Source organism: Numida meleagris, chromosome 5 (assembly GCF_002078875.1).
Source record: "Numida meleagris isolate 19003 breed g44 Domestic line chromosome 5, NumMel1.0, whole genome shotgun sequence".
NCBI classification, from domain to species: domain Eukaryota; kingdom Metazoa; phylum Chordata; class Aves; order Galliformes; family Numididae; genus Numida; species Numida meleagris.
In genome coordinates this window covers 3,198,674-3,224,397 of record NC_034413.1, presented here as the reverse complement: position 1 = coordinate 3,224,397, position 25,724 = coordinate 3,198,674, and the positions used below count along the sequence as shown (strand labels likewise).

Genomic DNA, 25,724 nt, shown 5'->3' with positions numbered 1-25,724 from the left:
CCTTGGCTAGATGCCTTATGAACAGATTAAACAAACAAATAGGCAAGAGGCATATTAACACCATGAGCCTAATGTTTTCCCGGAGTGGGAGTAGAGGAAATTGGAGATTCCCCAGGAAAGTGTCCCAGAGTGCGGCGAACAACCAAATTCCACCCATTAGAGGGGCATCACAGAGGGGAATTAAGCACTCCTGGCATCTGGTGCAAGCAACCCACGGCCGAACCACAAACGACTGCGAGCAAGGCAGAGATTGCATTGCAAACTGCTTATCTTCTGGAGGCCAGCTGCTGCTCCGGAGCCCGAGGCCTCTGGGAGGAGCAGGAGAGGCTTTTCGGAAGGAGTTACAGCAGCTCTCTTCCTTACTGGCACACCTTCCTGCAGCAAAAGCCTCTTGCTGTCCCCGGGGAGAGCCGTGGAGTATCCCTCTGGCTCTCACTGAAGTGCTCTTCCCAAACTGTAACTGGTTGTGCAACACGGAGCTGCACTGCGCAACCACCTCCCAAGCACTGAGCCTTGCAGGAGCCCACGTTGTCCCTCCAATCCTTCTGTGAGATGTGCCTTCCATATGGCTCTGCTGATCCGCTCGCCTTCTTGGCAGCTGCCAGAGCCCAGGCCCCCTCCCTGCTGATCCCAGCCTGCTCAGCTGCCTATATACCACACGCACATGTGGATCCAGCTGGTCAGGCTGCCTTTGCCCAGCACCACTGGGCCTAAGGACACCAATTCACTCCACACCAGGAGAGGAGGGAACTTCCCTTTGCATTCACCAGGACAAAGCTCATCTACTAACACGGAACAACTGCCAAGAGAGAAAAATGCAAGATAGTCAATGGATCTCCTCTGGATTCATCTCATTCTCAGCTGCACATCCTACAGAAGATGCATTTTACTTCACAAGGCACCTACCTGCCTGTGACCCTGAGCACCACCTTCCCTGACAAATCTCCCTGTTTACAGACTGGAATTTTATGACATTGAGCCACAAGAAATTCATCACCTCCACACGCTCCTGTCACGCCAATATTGTTTAATTGCCATTTCTCTTTCTCCTCCTTAGCTGACACCATGATTTGTGTTGCTAATAGCTCCTCACAACTGACCTGCTCTGGTTGACTGTAGCCCAGAGAAGCAAAGCACAGAATCACAGAAACACTCAAGTTGGAAAACACCTCTAAGATCACCCAGTCCAACCACCACCAATATTGCCCATTAAACTATATCTTTAAGTGCCACATCTACACATTTCTTGAACACCTCCAGGGACAGCGACACGTTGTCATTTATCTTAAAATTAACCCAAAATACAGCCAGGCAAATATGCCAGTTCTGATATCTTTTGCCACTTCTAGGCATCTTCTTCAATGCCAGCTCTGCCTTTCCCCCAGAACTCACCCCTCCTTCTCCAGGGGACAGCCACTGCTCTCACCATGGAGCAGCCAAGCAAGCTCCTCATGGGTCTCCTGACCCACAGGTCTTGGGACATGCTGTGACAGCAGATGTGCATCTCCCGCTGTCATAAAAATCACAGAGTCATTAAGGCTGGAAAAGGCCTCTAGCATCCCCCATCCCAACCCCAGCCAACCCCCACCATGCCCTCTCCCTCACTGCCACATCTCCTCAGCTCTGGAACACCTCCAGGGACGGTGACTCCAGCACTCCCTGGGCAGCCTGTGCCGCTGCATCACCACTCTCTCAGAAAGAACGTTTCCTAACATCCAGCCTGGAGACCTGGGTGCAATTTCCAGCCACCTTCCAGCTCTCTGTACCCTTTTAGGTTTCCATGCCGATGCTCCACACTCGTCTCAACTGAATGCAGCTTAAAGTCTTAATTTTTGCTCTTTGCACAGCCACCTCTCAGCTGTAACTAGCGAAGCATGTATGGCAACCCAGCTATTCATAACCGTTAGAAAGCCACAACAATTTATCAATTATTTTTGTACAGCACTCCCTAGATCAGCACGCAATGGGCCCGTATCTATGAATCATTTTCACCCTCTGAGTTATGTTTTCTTTCTCAAGAGCATTGCAATGTGCTCGACAGGCTTATCATTCATTAATAGGAGCAGAGTCTGACACATCTGAGTTTTAGGGGGACTGAACCAGAAACATGGTAAGTAGCCTAATAACGAGAACAGGAATTTCATTTAAAACGGACATATCAGAAGCAAAGAAGAAGAAAGCACTCTATGTATACACAACTAAACCACTTTCCAATGGCAAGCATCCAAACCAGAACAATAGTTGCTAACACACAGCCAGCACCGCATGTCCCAGTCAAGCTGACCACACAGAACAAACTCAAAGGTGGACAGCCAACACCCATGCACAACACTACTCTATTTAAAAGCAATCTAAGCTTCAATAATTCAAGAGCATTTAATTGGCTGCTGGTAAGAAAGGTGGAATTTTTTTTTCCATAGCATGACCTGGATGGATCCAGTATCTGTGTAAGGCACACCCCGACCTGCACAGCCCAGGCATGGGGCAAAGGGGAGGGGAACACGGTGGGACATGGGGCCATGGCATTGCAGGAGTGGTTCCAGTGCTAATAGCCCAACTCCTTGATGCACGGAGGAAAAACAGCGCTTCATGAAATATTGATACGCATTTGGAAATTTGACAATTATCTCCAGAGCTCCTTGGTAAAATCTGGAAGCAAATAAATAGCAAACATTTCCTGTACTCATTAAAATACTGAAAAACAGGGAAAGAGACCTACTCATTATCCATTTGACAAATATAACCTATTATTTTTAATAATGCACAGGCATTCAATGCATGAAATTTACAGCTCCTCTTGCTTAAAGAAACCATTGGTTTTGTAGATCTAATTTTAAGAAATGCAATAAAGGTAAGTTATGTGGAGCTGATTGCTTCTGCAGGAGAGGGTAAAAATCTTTCTTCTACCGCAACGAATGGCAAAACTTCCATTTATTCAGATGGAAGTACAGCCTCACTCACTGCTCACTTTCGGAAACTGCTTTTCCAGAAAGAAATTCTCAAATATTAGAAATATTCGTTTCTTTGGCTCTTCTCATGCGAGCTTCAAAGCCAGAAACCTGGATTTAAAGAAGTGAAACGCAGCACGTGGGGCTGCTAGGGCACAAGCCACATGGCTGTAAGGAGGAACAGCAAGTACAGAAAACCTCTCCTTGCTGGATAAACACGAGCTGACAGAGCACGACAGGTTGCTCCGCAGCAAACCACTGGTGCTGGTGCAGCAACTCCGTGGTTGGGACCTCTCAGCCCAGACTGCTGATGAAACAGAACGGCAGCCATCTAAAACAAGCAAGACATGGGATCTGAGATCCTTAAACCAAATCTTTCAGCGCTTAAGCTGACGACTTCCACTCTTATTCAGGTCTACCCAACGTGACCAAGAATTCAATGACAGAACAAGTTAGAGGTCGATAGGTGGGACAATAAAAGCTATGGTTAGGTTTTCCCAATTACTTCATTGTCCCAGAGGGACAGTCTAGATGCAGATAAGCTCCCTGCTGTCCACACTGAATACTCCCTTTTATCTTCTATAATACACACTAATCAAGACTCCTTTCATCGACAAAGCAAAATACATGCACTTGCATGAACTGCTGTACTTTCTGAATATTCATTTTCAACTTTATAATAAAGCATTCAGAGGAAGGCAGGCAACATTACAGATGATTGCGTGTGACATTTCCATCCCTGTTCTTTTTTCCCCCCCTCCATCGCTGATAGTGAGAGACTCCGACAAGAGCCGCCATGAGAAAAGGCCAATAATAATCCCTACGGTCAGCAGAGGAGCGTGTAGGAGGCAGCTTGAAACTGCACAGGGATTTGCAGCATTAGAACAAGCGTCATGACACGTGTTGGGGTTAAGAAGACCAGTAAAGGTGCCAAGGGTACATCACCAGGTTGTTGCAGCCCCAGCCCTACAACCCCACGCAGCTCCTTGGCACCCATGGTTCCATCTTAATATCCAAGCTCATGCATCCCAAATATTTCAATGGGACCCTCTCTTGATATTCTTTTTTCTGACTTCTTTTGGTTGAAAGTGTATCCCTAAATTACTATTTATCATTGTGTTTGCTGTCCAAGCAAAGTCCCTTCTGTTTACTTACTCACCCAGTCCATACGACAACCTAGGAAACAACAAACCACCTGAAAACCAAACCAAACCACTCCTGGCAAACACTTCTGACTGTGCAGAAGTGGGGATCCAAACGGATAATGACCAATGCACTGATAATACTTTGAGAGTTTTTCTACCTATTTTCTTGGGTGTACATATCCATATGTATAAATAAAATGTCAGACAGCCATCTTGGCAGTTCAATCAGTATTTACCAAGGACCCTATAACACTATAATGTGATGGAAAATACAGCAAGAACAGCGAGGTGACAAAATCTTTGGCAGCAGCAAATGAGGACAAGCCCCAGTGCAGCACCCACAGATACAGAAATGAAGGAAAAAGACTGCTTACCCTCAGAAGACCTCAGATAGGCAGGGATCTCCAGCAAGATACCCTTGCCCCCACTGTCAACACTTAAATGAGGTCTGGGAAGGGGTGGATCCTGGCTCCAGCCCTTCCAGTCACTCAGCTGCATTGCGTGCACCTGAGCTCCCCTGGGTTGGCCCTGCCTTCCCACCAGGTGCTCAATCACTGATTCAGGCTGTGACTTAGCATTTCTGCTACTGACCCTCATCAGCTCCAACCATTCAAGCCCTACTGGTTTCATAGAATCACAGAAGGGTTTGGGTTGGAAGGGACCTTACAGCCCATCCAGTTCCAACCCCTGCTGTGGGCTGGTTGCTACCCACCAGCTCAGGCTGCCCAGGGCCCTATCCAACCTGGCCTTGGGCACCTCCAGGGATGCCCAGAGATGCCACAGCTTCTCTGGGCAACCTGTGCCATGGCCTCATCATCTTTTGAGTAAAGAACTTCCTTTTGACATTCAACCTAAACCTTTCTTCTTTTAGTTCAAAGCCTTGGCCTACGACTATCTGCCCCTTCTCCCAGCCCCTCTTTGGCTGCCTCTACTTTTCTATTTGCCCTTGGCCTCCCAGTCTCCAAGTTTAGGTCAAGACCTTCCCAGCTACCTGAGACCTGGACCCAGCCCACTGGGCATAGTGTGACCCCAGGCAGGCAAAGCTGGAGCCACGTCTTGATGTGCCATAAGACCTACACATAAGCCGATTGTTGCCCTCGACACCCTCCACATCGGGGGAGAGGGTGGAGGAAGGCAAGCCAGGCACTAATCCGCTCCATCTGCTCTGCAGCAGCTAATTGGATTGCGAGTGCGGAAGGCGAGGCCCCTGGATGCTCTCAAACCTGCTGTTGTACTGCATCAAGCTGCTCCAGCGCATGGGATGAGGGTCCTGCCATGGAGCCAGGCGCAGCTCCCAGCAAGCTGGGCATGGGTTGGCTGCTCAGCTCCGCTGCCCTGGCTTCACTGGGGAGGTAAGAGCACCACTGCATCAGAAAAGAGCATGTGAATAAAAACATCAACATTTCATCTGTAACAAAGCACTAGAAACAGAAGGCAGAAGAGGTTATAAATTAGCTTTCTTCACCAAAAGCCAGTGGAATGCTGTTAATGTCAGGTTTTATTTACGTGCACAAGTCAAAGGCTCATCTGCAAGGTGCAATATACAAACATTACTAATATATGTCCTGTGTCTGCAGCATTTATTCTAAATCAGTGGCTTAATGATTCTGCTCTTCTGCTTTTTAAGGATTCACCTCAGCACCCACTCCACTTTTCGAAATAACAGACAATTCGGTTGTGCAGCATTTCCATTAAAATGGTCTGTGGTGGTAATGCTATGAGAGAGACAAGAAGAAATATAAAAATGTGTAATATAATAATGATCGGAAACCTTTAACATTTTTTCCCCTCTACGAACGCTAAGTTTGTAGCTATGGAAACGACTTATGAGAAAGCCAAAAAAAAAATGTCAGCAAATATAGCCAAAGAATGCTCTGGATATATGGAAGTTCTAACAATGATAGAGATCTACGGGGTAAGAGGAAAGTGTAAATTGAAGATGACAACACTTGTGCGTCGACAACATGCTCTCCACTGACAGGCCAAACTCATTTTTATTGCGATGGCACTAAAGTCAATGAATTGCACCTGGAATGAGTTTGACACTTTATATTGCTTTCGATAAAGCCATTATAAAAAGCGCATTTCAACTTTTAAAAAGTATTTTACAAGCGTGTTCTCTGAAATCAGTGAATCCTGTGTTCATACTGGCCAAGATAGTCAGTGTTTTTTTTCAAGTCAGATTGCAGCTCCTCTCCTGCACGCTCCGTGCTCCAGCTATGCACTCCGTTAACGAGAGCAGCTCTAGTAACACCAATTTCAAGTCCCACACACGACACACATATGCACACTCATCTACCACAGTGGGGCTGGTGAGAGTTTGCACACACAAATGATGCTAAGCCAGGCCTTTGTGAGCCTTCTGCCCAAATTCAGAGCGAGTTACTCCCATCTTGTACTCATACCACACCGCAAATGATACCATGACCGCCAGGACAGCAGACACTAGCAAGGCACATCTGCTGATTTCAGTCAAATGTTTTTGTATGGAAGTTACAGTCCCAGTTAAAATAATTAGCCCATGGTTTTGCCCGTGAATGCCATGCAGACATACTTCACCTGGAGGAACACACTCCTTGGGAATGGCTCCAAGGACTTGCCATGGTCTGTCAGGTCAATGTGCAAATTAAATCAGATTTATTCAGTGCATGGAGCTTGCTGTGGTGCTGCTTCAGTCTGGATTGTTAATTGAGCTGCTTTACATGTATACATTGTGATTACATGGTACAATCTGTACAGAAAATGTAGTGAAGAAAACCTGCAGCTGATTTCTGAACTGTTCGCTATACGGTACATTGGGCAGAGAACAAACCAACATCAACAAATGCTCAGGAAATTTATATTGCGCATGAAATACCACTGCTACACTCTCTCTGCCCATAAAAAGTGATTACAATTTCAACACATTACTCTTAAAAGAATGGGTAAATTCAGCTCTTTCAACCACCCTTGAACAACAGTCAAGGCTCTTGCCCCCGACCATGCCCTCTCAGCCTGCAACCAATACATGGTTAACACCACTTTTGTCTGTCACAGGGTGGAAAATGCCAATAAAACAAATCACCATCAGGTGTTAAACAGTATCAGCACAGCTAAGCTAATCGCAGCGAAAGGCATTTCGAGCTGGGCTCTAAGCTGATAAACCAGAAGGTGAGTTCCTTTCACACTGGAGAGCATTACTTGCCCAGGGAAGGCAGCCATCCCCAGCCTGGCTTTCCCTGTGCAGGAGAAGGGGGTTTTAACCAGCTCTTCCTTGGCTTGGGTGCTGAGTGGCCTCGCTTCTCCTTTTGTGCAACACCTTCCATACACGCTGCAGCTCTTTCTCTGCTTGCCACTGCTGTGGCTTGGGGCAGGGATCGCCATTCCCAGGAAGGACAATCCATCTAGCTTTTCCTGAACACTGCATCAAAGCCCAAAAGCTGCAGCAATAGATCCCACTGCTCGTACCAAAAAATGCACCGCAGAGTGTCAAAGCTTGGCACAAAACCACCAGCTGGGTACCCGGATACAAACTCAGTTTAAAAGACTGCTACACACAGCCCAGCAAGACTTCTCAAAAAAACCAACAACAAAACGATCTGTTTTAAACCTCTATTCATCTACCAACCTTCAACACATCCGTGGACTACAGCAGACATTTTACAACTCTCTGCTGACCGAGCCGACGTTAACCTACACCGACAGAAAATATCTGCAGCCATTTAGAGACGGAGTTGAACACTGAACTTGTTTTCACCTCGTGACTCACGGATCCACAGCAAAAGCTACAGCCAGGAGAGAGCTCGTGGCTCCCAGACACGCGTCCTTTCTCCTCCTGCTGGTAAATACGATGTTCCTGGATTTAGTCAGGTTTCTGCCAGACACCCGATGCTGTGCAAACACACTAACGTACTTGTAATGCTCGTTTATCACCTCGCCTGCAAGTGAGAACGCTCCTTAGCAATGGTGTTCCTTAAACAGTAATTCCCCAGCACCGCTCGAGGACGGAGAACCGCCACGCCTTCCATTCCTCAGCCACGGCCTTTCCCTCTGCAGCGGGTCTTACCTTGGCTTCTACTTTTAAAATACAGTTTAACGGGAAGAAAACCTCTCCGGCTATTTGGAAAATAAAAAGGGGAGATAAATAAAAATGAAGACAATTTTACAGGTCCTACTTCAGCTAAACCTTTCAGGGACTTCAATGAGAAGATAATCTTTCTGTGATTATGTCCAAACCCTCTGGTTGCTTAGCAACACATAATTAAGGAATATGTTTTCAGATCCGCTTTGCAAGCTGGCCATTATCAGATGAAATTACTGGAGCAACAAATGTCATCCTCATGCAAATGAGTTGGTTGTGGGGGGAAGAAAAAAGAGGTTTGAGTAGTGAGAAAGAGCTCGGCGGCACTGAAACGCTGCCGGCTTCCTCTTGTTGCGCACCGGTAATTCTTTTAAAGAAAATAGACAATATATAGATTTTTAGAGAATAAGGTTTGTGGTTTATATAGGAGACAAATGGCAGGAAGGGGCGGCTGCTGGTTCCAGAGGAGGCTGCTCCGACATGTTACTGCGGTCGCTCGCATCGATCGCGCTGCGAATACGCTAACGCACTCGTGCTCCCCGCGTTGTGCCACTCTGTCCTTCTTTGGGGCTCTGGGAAAGTGCCTATTTCAAAGTACTGCCTGGATGTGCTACTTCTGCCTCTGAATAGTGTCGACACAAAACGCGTTGCCTAATATTTAAGTATTGCTATAAATCAATACCTTACTCCAGCTGCGTAAAGGATGCACGAGCATGAAAGAAAGGGCATCCCCTCTCGAGCCGTGTAATTACGGTAAGGCAGGGAAAGGGGCGCGCCAACCGGCTGCATTTTGACAACTTTATCACTTCCACTCACAAAATCCTTCTTTATTTAGATTCCTGCGGAATGTCATCACTGGTTTGGCACTGTTTCCACGCCTATAAATGGGAGACTTTTATTAAGGCTCTGTATGTGTGTGCTTGCAGGGTACATTGTTTGAGACTTGTTTGTACGGCAGTTCAGCTGAACTATGCAGAGAGAAAATTCCCTGCCCATAGACTCACTACCAGGAAAAAACATTTCAAGGGTTTTTCTGTACATTTTTCAAACAAGTCAAGCCACAAATGAATGGATTTTCTAAATTTCCCCTTACTTAGTGGCATATTTTTGGGGCTAGTATCTCCTAAGCCTGCCCAAGCCACTGGGCCGTGTAGCTCAGCTTGCGGAAAGGGAAGGGAGAAGAGGAGCCACCATTCATTTTTATTGTTCCAGAGCTTAACGACAGGCTTTTAGTTTTCAGCACAGCCCTATTACTTTAACAGCTATATCACTTCCCTTATAGGCATCTCCAGAAGGAAATCAGGGGGGTTATTCTATATGCCTGAAAAAACAGCAAATTAATAATAAGAAGAAAAGACTTAGGTAATGGCCAAAGGTAAGTCGATTCCCAAGTAACGCCATTAGCTATCTGATGAATTCAGTCAAAACAATGCTAACTATTTCCTTGAGGAACACATTTGTGCCTGATAACAGCGGTAAAAAGTCGATCTGCAGCAAACCCCGTGGTCCTAATTGCTCAGCGAGTGCAGTATCTAATCTCCCATTCTCCACAAACAACAGGACGGAAAGCTCACCCACGGCCGCGTTACCTGACATGCCGCTCACTGTCAGCTGAAGTTAGCTGAGCAAATAAAACACACACAGGGAGAACCAGCATCTCTGCTCTGTGAAGCCTTACAAAGAAGCCCTTTTCTAGATAGGGGAGGCACCTAGTATTTTGGCACAAAACCCGACTACACCTGCCCACGTTCCTTAGGAATTCACACAAGCAACAACAAGGTGATTCTAAACTACCACAAAGATCCTTAGAAAATTACTTGGTTCGGGCGATGCCATCGTGGAGACAATGACAGGAGGCCCCGTGCGCCTGCTGAGCTTCGGGTATGGGGACAGCTGTGCGGGGAACGTGGGGCCAGCAGGGGCCAGGCTGCCATCCCCGGGTGCACCCGGCCGGCGGAGGAGCTGCGGGCTGCCGTGCGGGCTGGGGGCTGGTGATGCCGCCGTCCGCTCTCTCTTCATCAGTTCCATGGGCACGGTGTAGGTGGTGGGGTATGCCGTTTTGGGGCTGGCATGCGGGTTGGCCGTGGTCATAGGTGTGCCAGCAGGAGCGGAATAGGTGGAGGCTGGTCGTGGGGGCACGTTGCAAGGCAGGGGCGTGTTGTATCCAGAATTGGAAAGGAATTGCGGCCCCTGCGGAGTGCCGGTGGGGTAGGTGGTCTCCAGTAGGTGCTGGGTCGGGGCGCTGGATGGCCGCCGGTGCATCTCCCCCGCCCTTGGGGAAGGTGGCTGCAATGGAGGCTGTGGGGCAGTGAGGCCATCAGCAGCTGGTCCCGAGCCCACGTTCACCCCGTAGTCGCCCAGCAGCTCGCTGCGGTGGCTGAAGCTGTTGGAGCGGGTCCTGGGGCGCAGCGATCCGCTCCTCCGTTCCTGCCGCTGCAGCTGCATTTCGGCCTTGTAGTTGTGGGCGATGCGTGACAGCACACGCGCCTGCCCCAGGTTGGGAGCCACCGACTTGATGTCGTTCTCCTCCATCATGGCCAGCAGGTTGGGCGAGTCGAAGCCCTGCTGCAGTAGCGCAGCGAAGGTGCTCTCCGAGACGCCTTCGGCACGCAGCAATGCCACAAACTCGGGGTCGAAGCTCCTCTTCCCCTCCTGCCCGGGGAAGGCCGTGGGCACTGGCGGGTGCGTCGGTGCCACCGCCATTGCCTCGTAGCTGTCGTAAGGGCCCTTGGTGCTGGTGGCCTCCCGGCCTGGCCCATAGCCACCAGCAGGATCCACCACTAGGCACGTGGGGACGGCCTGCCTGCTGCCCGCCGCCTCGGGAGGCCGCTCAGCCCCATCGCCATAGGCTGGACGACCAGGGAAGTTTGGTGGTTCCGCTCCATACCGCAGGCCAGGGGGCTCCGTGCCGTACCGTGCCGGCGAGACGTCCCTGTTGCGCAGTCGCTGCCCATCCATGGCCATTTTGGGGTCCCTGTAGTGGCGGGCGGCCTCTGGGGGTGCAGGTGGGCGGCCCGGGGCCTGGTCCCAGGATAGCCGGCTGCCTGGAATCCCGTAGCCCGCCGGTGGCCGGCTCATCGCCTGGTAGCAACGAGGGTCCTTGGGTGACCTAGCTGACAAGGATGGGTCACTGTAGTAATCCTGGGTGCCCCGTCCCGCCATGACTGCCTGCCGGTCACAGTAGGTGAAGTCAGGGACAGAGCCCTTCCTGAGGGGCCCTGGGGCAAAGGCAGCATCCTGGTAGGGGTACGCCTCTTGCTTCAGCTCCGCACCGCCCTGCAAGATGATATCGTTGGCACGGAGGCCCGGTGGCTCATACCAGCCGCCCTCGCCGCCGTAGGTCAGGGAGCTCCTCCGGCCCGGCGGCCTCTGGTACTCGAAAGCATTCTCGCCTTCCCAGGCGCCCTCGTACCAGCCGGCGGCATCCCAGCTCTGCGAGCGGCCGATGTTGGGGTGCTTGCTGGGGATGGGCATCACCGCCGCAACGCTTGCTCCCACAGGGACGGAGAAGTGGAGGCACCTTCCTTCTCACCACTTCCCCAGCCAGCATCAACAGCAGACCGTGCCCGGCTCGAGCCCTCCCTTCACAAGCCGACCGTCGGCTTTATCTTTCCAAGTGTCGCCTGAATTATTAATTCTTCGAAACTTTAGGAGGCGAAGCATGTAACCCGGCCTGGCTGCACAGTGGTGGGGGAAGGACCTTCCCGTGCAGCACGGCCGCGGAAGAGGCTGCCGTGCTCGGCTCCGATGCTTTATCCTCTGCCGCTCAGGACAGTGCGCTCACATGGACAACTGGCCGAGCAGCGCGGGGATTAGGGGCTAAATAAAACCGCTAAAGCCTTTGCTCCATGTGACATCATTTTAGCCCGATGAAATCTCCCGCACCAAGCCAGCCAGCAATCTCAATGCAATTTCTCCCCCCAAGGGATTTTTTTTTTTTTTTGCATGTTGCTTTTGACACATTTTTTCGTCGGTTTCAGTTGTCTCCTTCCTCGTAAATTCACCGCTCCCATCCGCACCAGCACCCGTGGAGAATGGGCGGTGAGATAACAGAACGTGCGCGCATCCGCACGGCCCCACGCGCACGTACAAAAATAAAAAGGAAAGCTCCAATGTCAGCTCAATCTTAATCCGCTCTGATGAAATGCTAATCCACTGCATACAGCTAAGGACAAATTAAATGGGAGCAAGCAGGCAGGCCTATAAAAAGACCGGTGTTGGATACTCAGGAATACAACAGTGATTAGAAATTAGTTAGGTATCTGTTTAACACTTTATGGATATTCTAATTTGCTTTGGAAATTGCATTTTTTGTTGTAGTTTCAAATTAACTATACTAACTAGGCACCTAAAGGATTCTTTACATTATTATCATAATACACAAATCCTTTCATCATCCCAGGACAGAAAATTGTGGAGGTGTAATCTGGAATGTATAATTTTAAGACCCTACCAGAGGTCACGGCCAAGGAGGGGAGGATCAAAGGCTCTAAACCCCGGCCCTACAAAGCGAAAAGGAGTAAGAGACTTCTGCCTATTATCTCCTGTTTCCTTCAGAAAAAAAATACATGTTTATGAGACAGAAAAACACTCAGAGACATCAGACAAAACTCAATTTGTATCTAGCGGTCTTTCAGTATTCATATGGATTAAGTCTTTTTTTTTTATAGTTGGAGCACGCAGAAGGATTTAGATGGAATTATGCAACAGAAAATTGTCATTTGGAAACATAATAAAAATTTCCATACAGAGTTACCATTTTCAGAGGAGCTATTAAAATGGCTCCCCAAAACACACATCTAACTTAGCATGTGCTGCTTTCACTCACAAATCCCTTTTCCTAGAAGAACAGGTCATCCAGTACTTACGTAGCGAATCATTCTGAGTGAAGCAACATTTTCCTTTTCTAATTAAAACACTTAGAAGGAAACAATTCTGTCCTTCTCTGCAGCAATAACAAATTTCTTCACTTCAAACACATGCCTTCCAGGACAGACTCAGCAAAGGGGGAACAGCTACCTTGGGTCTGTTTGCAAGACAGCCTGTGTGTTTTCACTGCTAATCCACAATAAATGTTTAGTGCACTAGCCATCACACGATAGACTATTGTGCTATTATGATAGCTAAATCACTAATACACTCTAATGCTTCTACTTGCCTATCATACTAATGCCTCAAGGCTCTATTTCTGACCCAAATACTGACGGGATCTTTGAGTAATCCCTAAATTTCTTTATTGCAGTAAATATTACAAATCCTCTTCAAACATCTTCTCCTCCAATTCTGTCCCCAAGAACCACAGTCTTTAAAATTACGTTGGATATTACACAGACATGCAAAACATGGGCCCCAAAAGATTATTTATGCAATTCACAGAGAGTATCTGATTGGCATCATATTGAATTAACTAATGAATTTAAGGCACATTGGAAAATTTCTTCTTTTGTGAGAATCAAAATGGGAAGACACATTTGTGGCTTACAAATAAAACAGAGAACATTCTAACAAACAAAAACATTTTATTACAACAACATTTTGGTAAAGAATAAAATGTATTCCCCACTGGATACGAAGAGATCTGTTCCATTTGTTTGCTCTGAAGCAGCAGAAGAAAAGTCCTAAAAATGTATATGCAAGAATAATAAAATACTCGTCTATAGATCAAGGGCATCTTCCACCATTGTTTTCAAAGAAATTGGTAATGAACTTAGCCACCATGCTAAGCCCGAATTGGCAATGGGAAAAAAACATGTCATGGAGAAATTAAATTCTGTAAGCGTTCATCTTGAACAACTGCAAGGGAAGTCAGAAGGGAGCTCTGAGCATTTACTGCCTCTGAAAAAACCAAAGGCTTCAGTAAGCCCTTGGGTTGCCAGATGGGCACATGAAGAAGCTTCACCCAGCCCAACAGATCAGGGAAGGTGGCTGAGCCCTGCTCCTGTGTGGGTTCAGCAGGAGCCAAAGATCCATCTCCAGGATCAGCCAGCCCAGGGGCAGCTTGCACACCCCGAGCACCACTGCATCAGTCCCTCCAGGTGCAAGACTTGGGGCAGCGGGACAGACTCGGATCATGCTTGCTCCACACAAGCAAGGAAACTTCAACTTTGGGCCAATGCCAGGAGCACTCTTGCATAATGGATGATTTACTGTATGCACACGGCCCTCCATGGATCAAATCACCGATTCCTGCGCTCCATGCTAAGCCCAGGGAAACGTCTACAGGATCAGGGGCTGCGGGCCTTGTCCTTCTCCCTGCAGCCACACAGCAGAGGTCCTTCTGGTAGGATGTTACACTCACTCCGAGTCAAGAAACACGTAAGAAATTATGGGAATGGAGTATTTACAGATGGGCAGTAAGATTCTTCTATTTTCCTTCCTTTTGCACTCATCACAGCAGCTCCCCATGCACACACCAGTAGTTCTGCAGCTATTTCTCAACTCAGAACCAGGCGGCGATCGCCAGGAGAGGGTGTGGAGGTACAAGAGCACAACACAACCCAGTGCAACCCAACTGATCCCAGCTCCACCTCGGGGAGAGGAGGAGGGCGCGGGCACCGGCACTCCCGCTGAGAGGGGGAGACAAGGGCTGCTGGACAGGCAAAAAATGTATTTTCCCTTTATCTTTTAATTCTAGAGGTACTTAGGGGAAAAAAACCCATACAGAAGCAAAAGGGAAAAAAAAAAAAAGCTGATCAAGAGATTAAATGCTCTGGTATTTCAGATCACATGAAAAATGCACAGTTTTGACTCGGTATGCTGGGTTTCAATTTAGTGCTGGTATAATATATAGTACATTTTGCTAACAACTACAGAAGAAGTCTCCTCTGAGAAAAAAAGAAAAGGTAACAGAGGAGAAGAAAGGAGGGCCCAGCGCTCAAACACCATGGTCAAAACAGACGGAATGAGCTCTGCTTCTGGAAATCATTCCCAGTGGGTCTGGAACAAGCATCTTCCACAGTGGTAGGGAGCTCAGCTTTCTTCCAGCGAGGAGAAAGCCTGTTACACATGTAAAAACTGTGATAAGAAATCAGGATGCTAAATCTGCAACACAAATTTGTAAACAACATCTTCTGGTGTCTGCAGCGCTGACTCGGGGGAGAATGGATGGGAAGTGTAATTCACAATGATATAAAACATTTCATTTTGAATTCTGAGAGCAAGCTGCTGGAAAAATCACCGTGGGTAACAAAATAGTACACTTTCTCTTCGTTTTGCTTTTTATTATGTTAAACTACTTTTCAAGTACAAGTTTAAATGTTGTTTCTGCTGGAAACGTGATCTTTTTCTTAAACATAGTAAAGTGCTGATTTTTTCTCCCAAATTGTTTTCTTCTGGCAGAATGTAGAACTGAAACAACATTTGCCAAGTGTCAATTTGCCAGGTTTGTGACTAAAGCTAAGGTAAATCAGTATTGGAAAGGCTATTTCCCCCTATGAGGCAAAGAAACCCTACCTGTGGTAGTGAGGAATCCCCCAGAGAATAACTGCATCTCGTGTTAATGGACAGAGCAGGTATCAGAAAACCCGGGCTTTATACCTCACTCTGCCACTGTCAGCACACAAATTGCTTAATTTCTTAGTCACAGGTTCCCCTTCCATCATGAGGGATATAATAATACAGCCCTACCACATTCAGATGGCGTTAAGATTAATCCGCGTTTGTAATACAATTCAGGTGACAAGGTACAAAGCACCACAAAGCTAACGGGGGGATAAGTGGCTCTGCCCTCGGTGCCTGCACCTGAAGGACAGCAAGAGATGGTACCCAGGGCTCGGGAGCCTTTTGGGGTGTCTGCTCCTTGTGTACAGCTCCCAGGGCACTGGGAAGCAGAACTGGGCTGGTGCTGAGCTACATGACACCAAACAATGGATGCTATGGAGAAGAAAAGGAGTAGCGTGAGCTCCAAGCGATGTACACACGTGCACAAATCTTAAAGAGATATCTGGGGGAAGAAACGCAGGAAGAAAAATGCTCCAAATCCTCGGGAATGACTGCATTTGCTAAAATTTGGCTCTGCAGAAATCTCTCTCGTGGTGGCAATAAGCACTCCGCGTAGATGGACTTTCTAATGGTCTCCCGAAATTAGAGGCGTACAAAGAGAAAAATTAGCGGGATTGTGCAGAAATCATTTTCGATAATCAAAGGAACAGAACGGCATCTGAAAGCACTCAGTGCTTGAAGCCATGCCACATGCTTTTACCAATTTCCAAACCAAAAACGTAGATGCTTTGTAAGTTCAACAAAACCCCCACCAACTCAGTGCGTTACAACAGAACACTCTAAAGATCAGCTGATTATTAAACAACCATTGCCTCCTGTAATTCTGCATTTTGATGACTTGAGAGCACAGAACAAAAGCTGATGTCCGTGTGTAACCCAGCTGGGGGATGGGTGGAAGTAACCGCTGGCTGACGTGCGTGACGAGCCCAGCGATGCGCTCATGCTGCGCCCAACTGGGATTTGGAACTGGGATCAGCTTCCAAAAACGGGCAGCTCCCACCAGTTAGTAGCGTGAGAACAACAAGCATATAGGTATTTCAGACAAGGAAACTACAGTCACCTTTGCCATTGCCAGCCAGCACCACGACTCGCATCGCGCCATGTGTGTGCCAGCAAGTCTCTGGCTTTTATTTGAGGGATATATCTACCTCAAATTACCCCACATGTATCACAGGATGAGGGTACGAGTACCTCAAGGGGCACACAGGAACTCATCGCCCCAGCTCTCTGCAAAGCCGGGCTGATTTACCCCATGGGTTGAAAATTGCATTGCGGCAAATAAATGTGAGAAGCTACGGAACTTCCAAAAGGCATTCGCATGTCAAAACAAGAAGCCCAGCTGCAAAACATACTTTGAGCTGTCAGAATGAACCCTACAGGCTCTTGAGTCTTCAATGGGAAACAATTTTGCCTTCAAGTATTGGGAGAGTCCAGTACAAGTTAGCATGAAAAGTATTGCGACATCCCTGGTTCAACAAAGGGATAATAAATACATCAGCTGCATCCCCATACCATGCAACTGCACCCTGCCAATGACTACAAAACAAAAATCAATCTGGATGCTGAACGGCAGTCGAAAAGCCAGCAGACAAGGTTCACTGGGCGCATCACTCAACAATTTGTGAAGATCTAATCTAGGAACGCTCTTAAAAATAATCCTCTGGAAATCACATCAAGCACCTTGTCTCCAAAACTAGGTATTAGACCTCTAGGTCAAAATTCATCATTTTTAATAAGAATTCAGGATCAAGATTCAAATAGCACATGTAATGAAAAGCATGGGAATTGTATCTGTCCCAGAAAGCAGGAGAGAAATCCATTGTTAAATGAATATATATTGTAATTCTGAACTCTGCCATGCATGTCTGGGCTCTGCATAAAAAATAATTAATTACTAGGTTGTAACACGGTCCTGAGGAGATAAACAGGCTGGAGAGCAGGCTGTCTCCCTGCTTTACTTTCCCTGATGATGCCAAGAGCTTGAAATACGTACCTTCCTTGCAAACTCAACACAATTAAAAATATATATATATATATGCATTTATATGCATTATTTTGGCTAAAAACTATCTTTTTTTTCTTTAAAAATTGAGATATTTTATTATTTCATTGCAATAATTAAAGATTCCACTGTGGAGAGACCATCCTTGCAGGCACGTCTTACTGCACTCCCCAACCCTCCATGGGGATGGCTCCTGCATGGCAGGGATGACCCCAAGGCCAAAGCTGGCAGCCCCAGCCCCTTGCTCTGGCTGATTGGCTGATTCACTCCAAAAGCTGTTAACACCAGCAGGCAGTGACACTATTTTCTCCCCGAAATGGATGCCAAGCTGTAACTACCAGCTGTTTTGCGAACCAAAGCTATTTATTATTAAGATGAGGTGCTAGATGGCAGTAGAGAGTATATAAGACAACCTAAAAAAAAGACAACGCAAGTTAATCGCGTTAAGCTAATTGGCTACATGATAGTGTCATTAAGAAATTATCAATGCCATTTAAGTTTAAGGCAACAAAAATTCACAGCCAACTCTAGAAAACTTGCTCTATGAAGATAGCTCTCAGATGTAACACACATAATGAAAACCTTCACTGTTTTGGCAGAGATCCACTACATCTGTTTGCAGATACCAAAAAGCATAAAAGAAAAGTTGTGCAATGCATTTCTCTACAGCTTTATTTTACTATATGGCCAGATGTCCCACTCCTGTCAAAATATTTACTGGTAAATAGTCAGTAGAGTCAGTATCAAACCTAAAAGGTTGATCTGGATCCAGACGTAGTCAACCCTTAGGAGACAGACGTGAGTTTTTCCTGGTGTTTGGGAGGAAAATCCATCCCATTCTCATGGGTCCTTGAGGACTGATCCTTTCCCATCATGTATCTGGAAAGGTGAAGTAGTCAACTTCCAGCCCAGCATGTCGGAGGCAGCCTTGGCAGCGCTCCCAAACTCCAGAGCTTGGGAACATGGTGACGGGGCTGCCCCAAGGCTGGCGCTCCCACAATACCTTCGCTCCACATCTCCTTGCTTAGTCCAGGGATACTGCTGTTTTTCTGAGAAAACTTCAGATGAGGAGGAGGATTTAGAGTAAGAGAAGAAAGCCAGGTACGATGACAATGTGTTAATCCACAAACCAGTTAATTTAAATGGGAAATGTGGTAAGGATGAAAATTGACGGTGTTGAAGTCATCAGCTGTGATCATTAATTAATAACGTGAAGTTAGAAAGCTTGCTACATGGACCCTTGTCTTAAGGCTGGAGAAAATGGGAAAATACAAGGTGGACTTAAGAGTTCAATGCATAATAAATTGTCATAAATATGGGCTTACATGCAAGGACAACACAACAGAAGCATTTTTTCCTACCTATGTGCACACAGCACTCAAGTCACAGGAAATGGGAGCTCTACATCTTGTAATAGCTTGACTCACATATCTATTACAAAGAGGCTGCATACCAAATTCATGATTTTTTTCTTCCTGTAACCTTATCTAAATGTGTCTTACTCTTTACCGGTTGCCCGGGGGATTTTGTCAGGCTGGCTTCATATCTGGCTCAAGTCCTACATCTTGTCGTGCGTATCCCCCCGTGGCATGTCACTGGAGATAGACTGCACAGAAGTGAATGTATATAGAAAAAATCTACACAAAGCTGGAAAACTACTCGAGCAGCCCACGCCTCGCTGCTCTAAGGACAACAGCCTACTGGGAAATAGGAGATACACCGCACCCCTGCCACGAAGCACAAAATGTCCACTCATACATAGAGCAAATGGTTGGCGCTGCCCAGCAAAAGGGCTGAAAATCATGGGACAACGTCAATAAGTTTGTATAACGTCTGCGAACCCACTGAAGTTGCTAGAATTCTCTTCATCCATTGGATTCTGTCTTATTTAAAAAAAAAATCTTAAAATTTTAACAAATACTATTATTAACTAATGGGTAGTTAAGAACAATGCTGAGTGAAACACTTCCCAATACCTAAATTGGTAAAACAAGTCGTAGTCCAGCTTTTGTCTGAATTTGAAGTGATTTCTGAAACCTCCATAACGGCTGATGGACTTCATATGGACTCTTGGTGAGGAGTTAAGAGCAGCCAAACAGAACTTCAGAGAAATCAAATCAGCACAGGGTGCAATGGCAGAGCATCTGACAAATGAACTTTTCCTTTTTTCTAGGCAAAATGTGGCAACCAGCCTTCCTTAAAAGCCCGATGGCTTATGTGCTTCGAGGTGGAAACTTGAAAACAATATACACAAAAAGCTTTATACGGGGGGGAAATCCTGGTACTGTGTTTTATAATCATGGAACAAAGAAAGTCGAAGCCACCAGACAAAAATAAAGCTCTACATTTGTTCTAAATAAGTCAGTTTTACTCAGGACAAGCAGTTTCTTCCACATTTGATATCATCTTCAACTCATTGTTTCTCATCAAATGACTAGTGGTGATAAGAATTTCCTGAGATAATAGGATTCTATTTCTAAGCCGTAAAAATAAGTATTATCAGATGCTACTTGGCATTCAAATTTCCAAGAATGGAAGAAAATTCCTCCACCCAAATATCAAACATACTCATTTTGGCCACAGTTACATTATCCTTAGGAGCAAGCAGCTTTCCAGTGCTGCCCAGTCCCTCTCCAGACCTGCAGACAGGAATGCCAAGCACTGAAACAACTCAATGTTACAGCATTACAAGCATCACAGTGTCTAATAACTGGCTATTTCCTACACAATACCATACTAACTAAACACTATGGCCCGGGAAACAAGAAACTGCCAGAATTCAGTTCCCTTGTACAACTTTCATTTTGACCACCTGGTAGTTTTTAATTACATTTTCCAAACTGTGCTTCCACAGGCAATGCTCCTCTATTTTTCAGCCCAAATGGATTGCACTTTCTGAATGAGGACCTGCTCTGGTCTTTGTTGTTACTGGTGTGCGAGCCCAAATCTCAAGGACATGCTGTTCAAATACTGCTGAAAAGCCAGAACCATGACAATTCTTTAGGGGCACTTTTGTCGAGGGCTTTTTTTTTTAATGATAAGAAAGTGCATCATAAGCAATAATTGACTGTGGGGATATTAAGCCCACTTTTAAGGACGAGAAACTGAAATACAGAGCACAGAGTAAAAAGCACCCCTGACAAAGGTCCAAGATTTTATTTGCCAGCATACCTGGCATTACATCGTGCATTTATTCAACTACTACTGTATATGGTTTGCATTGACTTCCATCACAGGCAGAAACGTGGAATTCCTGCCCACCCTGAAATGACTTAACCAGCCCCACAGAGCCACAGCCAAGATAAATTTGTTGATGATAAAACCATCCCTTCCTTCCCCAAATTCCCTCCTGCAATTCACAGAGGGGCTCCCACCACTGCTCCCACCCTCACGTCAGCTCCTTTCCAGATCTGGGTGCTTTGTTTTAACCAGCAGGTGTCCTATGCAGAAACCTTCCTTAATGAGGCCGTGGTCAAAATCCACAACCAGCACCACCACTGCAACCAAAGAAATAATGAGCCACTGGCCCAGCCAGGAGCAAAGTGTTGCCAAGTCTGCCTCGATTTTGCATGACTCTTAAGCTCTTCTGTTCCTCTTCCCTTGATCAGCCACAAAACTGGTGGGGAAACATGACAAAGGGGAGTCCTCCATCCCACCTAGAATTTACAGCGGCTGGAAGGCAAACACCTTGGGATTAGAAGCCTGTAGCTCCAAAAGCCAAGAGGCCCATGCACTGAGCACTGGAAGTATGATGTTTCTGTGCTGGCATTTATCAGCCATCTGACACACCAAAGGCCCTAAAAGCAAACAAAAGCCACAAAGAGCTTGTGGGGCACTTCCAATGGTTGTGCAGTTGTACAAGGCGCTGACAGCTCTGGTGATGCGTAAGGACACGATTCCTCACCAGATAACAACAAATTCTAAAGTGAGAACTCCATCAGGAAATGCCTGGGCTCACTTGGCCTTGCCATTATTTTTCTTCTTTGCTTCTTGCTCATCTCAGGGCTGCCACTTTCTGGGTGTGTGTTGAAAGCTTAACTGACTCATAAATGTCAGTTCAAACTTTAACCTATAAAGCCAAGCATTAAAATTTCATGGCACCGGAGCTGCAGACAGCAGGGCAGCGCAGCTGCAATGCTATAGAGCAGAGGCAGCACTGGGGATCACTGAAGAGGAATTCAGTGGGGTTGGGAAACTTGTGCTTTACACAGAGGCAAGACACTGCCATCAGCATCCCGGCTGTGCCACAACTACTGCCTTGTCCCCGTTGAGTACCCAAAGCACCATGCAACTTGAGGGGGATGCAGAGGAGTCCCCCCCGGTGACAGCACACCCAAGTGTTCACCAGTGTCCAATGAGGACGTGTGTGAGCATCACTGTGTTCAAAGGCCAAGAAATGGCCCCAAATTTGGGAACAATAGCGGGCACGCTCCTGGCACATCCCGCTGCACAATTTAGACTCTTTTTTTCCCAAGCAGAGCAGGAGGGCACTGCGACTTCCACGCTGCACACTGGGGGCTCTGCTTTGTTTCCAACGCAGCAAAACCAACATTCCTCCACATCTCCCGCTTCGACACGGCTCAACAGTCTTTGCTGGAGCTTTTTTTTTTCTTTTTCAAATTCACTAAAAACTCATCATGAAATGGAAAAAATTCAGCTCAAACAAATGTAAAAAGTGGCAAAATTACAAGCGAATGGGAAGAGAATTGAACTAAGGGGTGCTGGACAACTCTAACTAGACACAGCACCAGCAGCTCCACCTCTAAGGCATATTTGGACTCGCTACGTAATTAGCCACGATTCCACAAACAGGAACTCTGTAAACCGCTCCGCACATTATTTTCCAAAACCCCAGCCCTTCACTGGATCCATCTTTCCACCCACATGGATCCAATTACAGCATCGGCACCCAAACTCTGTGGGACAACCAGAGAAGAAAGAAGCGGGTGTGCTAAGGCGTCGCTTCGCTCTGATGGGCACCACAAACTCGTTTAATTCTTAGCAGGCTGCTCCAAATGCCATTAATGCAGGCTGTTGCCCTAATATTTATCTACCTCCTTAAGTATGGACCATTATCCCACTCGTAGTTTTCTACAGAGCAAAGCCTGTTACCTGGTGCACAGCTCACCCCTTGGAAACAGCCTGCTTAGCAGGAAAAGGAGCTCTGTCATACAAAGACAGAGCACGGTGTAATGCAATGAGACCAACCTCCCCTTCTTCCTGGAAGGCTCATAAACCTGCACATAAAGGCATTTTCAGAGATACCACCCTTTGTACAGCTTGGATCACTTTTCCGTGCCAGATGCACATTTAACAGAGACACAGAAACACTGCAGCTTCTTAAAACGCTCTTTTAGTGCCGCGGCAGTTTGTAAGCTATTTCCCTCGACATGTGCCTGTTATGTTTCCAGCAGCCCCCTATTAAGAACTGCTGTTCGGTGGCAGTTTGTGCAGCACGGTGCAGACCTGGGGCACTAATAGCACTCTTTGGACAGAGCTTACAGCATGCAGCGGGGAGCCTGAGGATGGGTCAGCTCCAGAGGTGCCACCAGCCTGCCGCACTGATTGACATCCCTTCCTGAGCGTGCCATGAAAGGGATGGTACAGCACACCAACCTCGTAACAAGCACAGAAATCCCCTGTGTACTGCACACAAAACATTCAGCTTTCCATCAGTTCTACAGTTTTGCGTTCCACCTGTTTGTTTAAAGAGAGAAACTGCACGAGCGCTTCCACTAAACAAAGACGCATAGAGTTACTCAGGTTGGAAAAGGCCTCTAAGACCATCAAGTCCAAACACCAACCCAACAGGAACCCTACAGGTGACTTTTCTGGACTACACTGCCCTTGGCTTGATGGAGAGATGGGAACTGTCAGCGAGCAGCACGCTGTCAGAAAAGGCTCCTCGCATCAGCCCACCACAATAGCTGCCTAATTTCTCACCGTATTTCACCACGTACTCTGTGGACCTTTCAAGACAATGCCCAGAGAAAAGCTTGTTGTTTCAGGTGTGTTTTCAGCAGCTGGAACATCCGCTCCTCTGTGCTTTCCTCTGCTATAATCCAAGACTAGGTGTCTTTAACAAAAAATAGCCACCAGAGATGTCAGTATGGAATACTGCAGTCCTACGAGCCCAGTATTTTGTGAAATCCCATGCCCTTTGCATTTTTCAGGGGAGCTTTTATAATGCTGCTTACAGCGCACAGTCATGATCTGTTGCTTATAAATACAAGTGTCTTACAACATGAATCCCACCCCTAAAATCAAATCACAACACAGCTGGCAAATGACAAAGTATACTTTAAATAGTTATGTCTTCTGCATGCTTACAGATTAAGAAAGAATATCTTCTGACCAAGAAAGAAGAAAAAAGCTCATATATCAGAGGAAAATAATCTAAACTTCAATCACATCTAAAGCTCTGTTAGCAGGTTTGTCGTACAATCCTTTTGAATTTCTTGTACACTCAGCAGCTCGATCTGATAGTAAACATCAAACCGGGAAGGCGGCTTTTGAACATCCAGGCTCAGCTGACACAACTCTTTTAAGTCGAGTTCAAAGTAAGTTTTGAAGATGAGATACTGTAGTACACCTGAGTGTTTATGACATTCGAAAGGAGAAATATGCAGCTCCACGCTTCAGCACACTCTGGATACCCCTTCCTGGCTCCTCACCTTTTTCTGCTGTGCTTCCCCCCTCCAAAATCTACAGGGCTTCGTGTCCTGCCCGGGGACGCAGTGCTGCTCACACACGAATCTCGTTTGGGATGGGTCAATTAGAGAGGCAGGACTGCTTCTCCATTTTTTTGTATGACATGATTAAACAAAGAGCTGATTTTTTGGTCCTGTCAGCTGTTCTCTGAGCTTGGCATTCAGCTCCCCACCAATGCTGCTGCTTCCTGGGCAATACTCAGCACGTTCACGGGGCTCTGCATGTGCAGGAGGGCATGAGGCTCACCCTGATCTAAAGCTAAAGTGTAGAGCAACAGCTTTGGCACGCTGGAGCAAGCAATACATAACACATCCATCCATCCAAAACCCACCTTGTCCCACTGCTCAGCATTTTACACTCCCTGGAAGCTCCACAAACCCCACACACTTTGCTAAAATGGATGCAGTACAACTCCCACGTGAGCTCTGCGCTTTCATCCAAGAGCAAAACCTATTTCACTTGGTTGGCATTCAAGTAATACAGCAAATTGTTACCCTGCAGGCCACTGTTCATCTCAAAAGCAGATAAAAACTGGAGCTCCTTAAGAGACTCGACTTACGATATTTTTCCTAAAATAATACTCTGCTCTGCTTTTGCTACTGATGGTAAAACTTTCATGAGTGTCAGTTTGCATAAGAGAAGTATCAGAGTGTACACCTGAAAGTCAGAGGTTGTTTGCCATCGCTTGACTTCCATCATAGGTAACTTCACGTGAGCTACAATAGGAAAAGGTTAGCTACCGACTTCTGCTGGAAAATTGAATAAATGGAAGGTAAGAGTCAGCTGTGCCACTGTAACACACGATTAATAAAGAACAATTAACAGCAACTGTCTCATCATCACACATCAACAAAACAAAAGCCATTCTAACAATCTGCTCCAAAGTGTATGAAATATCATAGGATGGCTTGGGTTGGAAGGGACCATCAAGTTCCATCTCCGATATACTTCAAGAATGATTTATCAACTTCCACCCATTTTTAGAAAATATTCAGTGTTACGGGAGATGGTCAAGTTCCATATCCACAAAGCAGCAGCTGTGAGACAGCCAAACCTCTGCCCTGCCAAAGCCTTAAGAAGGAGAGCGGTGGCTGTGTGGGAGTGGAGGACTCTGAGCTTTACCCAAACCCCCAAGGGCAGCAGGGCAGGGTTCGTGCCAGCAGTGTGGGACATGACACTGGGTAATTAAACAGTCCGTGAACGTGACTGTGGGGAGGAATGAGTGGAACCAGTGTGTCCCTTGCCAATATTTCAACACCAACACGACTGTAGTTCGTGTCAACCCAGAAGATGGGAGATCTAGCCGTGGACCTGGATCTCGCTGTTTCTGAGTGCTGTAAAAAACAAGGACAAGTGAG

General features: G+C 46.7%; 1 protein-coding gene across 6 annotated transcripts in view; it reads right to left on the bottom strand.

The window, feature by feature from the left end:
• The window catches only part of CTBP2 (C-terminal binding protein 2), a 59,066-nt gene that overhangs the window by 22,009 nt on the left and 11,333 nt on the right, over nt 1-25,724 (bottom strand). Inside the window, exon 1 of one of the 6 annotated variants that reach the window (XM_021400385.1) lies at nt 8,139-8,161. The exons of 1 other annotated variant lie outside the window; for it this stretch is intronic. Coding sequence is in view for 3 of the 5 variants with exons in the window: in XM_021400377.1 (XP_021256052.1) it covers nt 9,939-11,627 (1,689 nt within the window). In the remaining 2 variants the exon portion in view is untranslated. 4 more of the 6 variants (XM_021400384.1, XM_021400379.1, XM_021400378.1 and 1 more) reach the window with 4 other exon arrangements.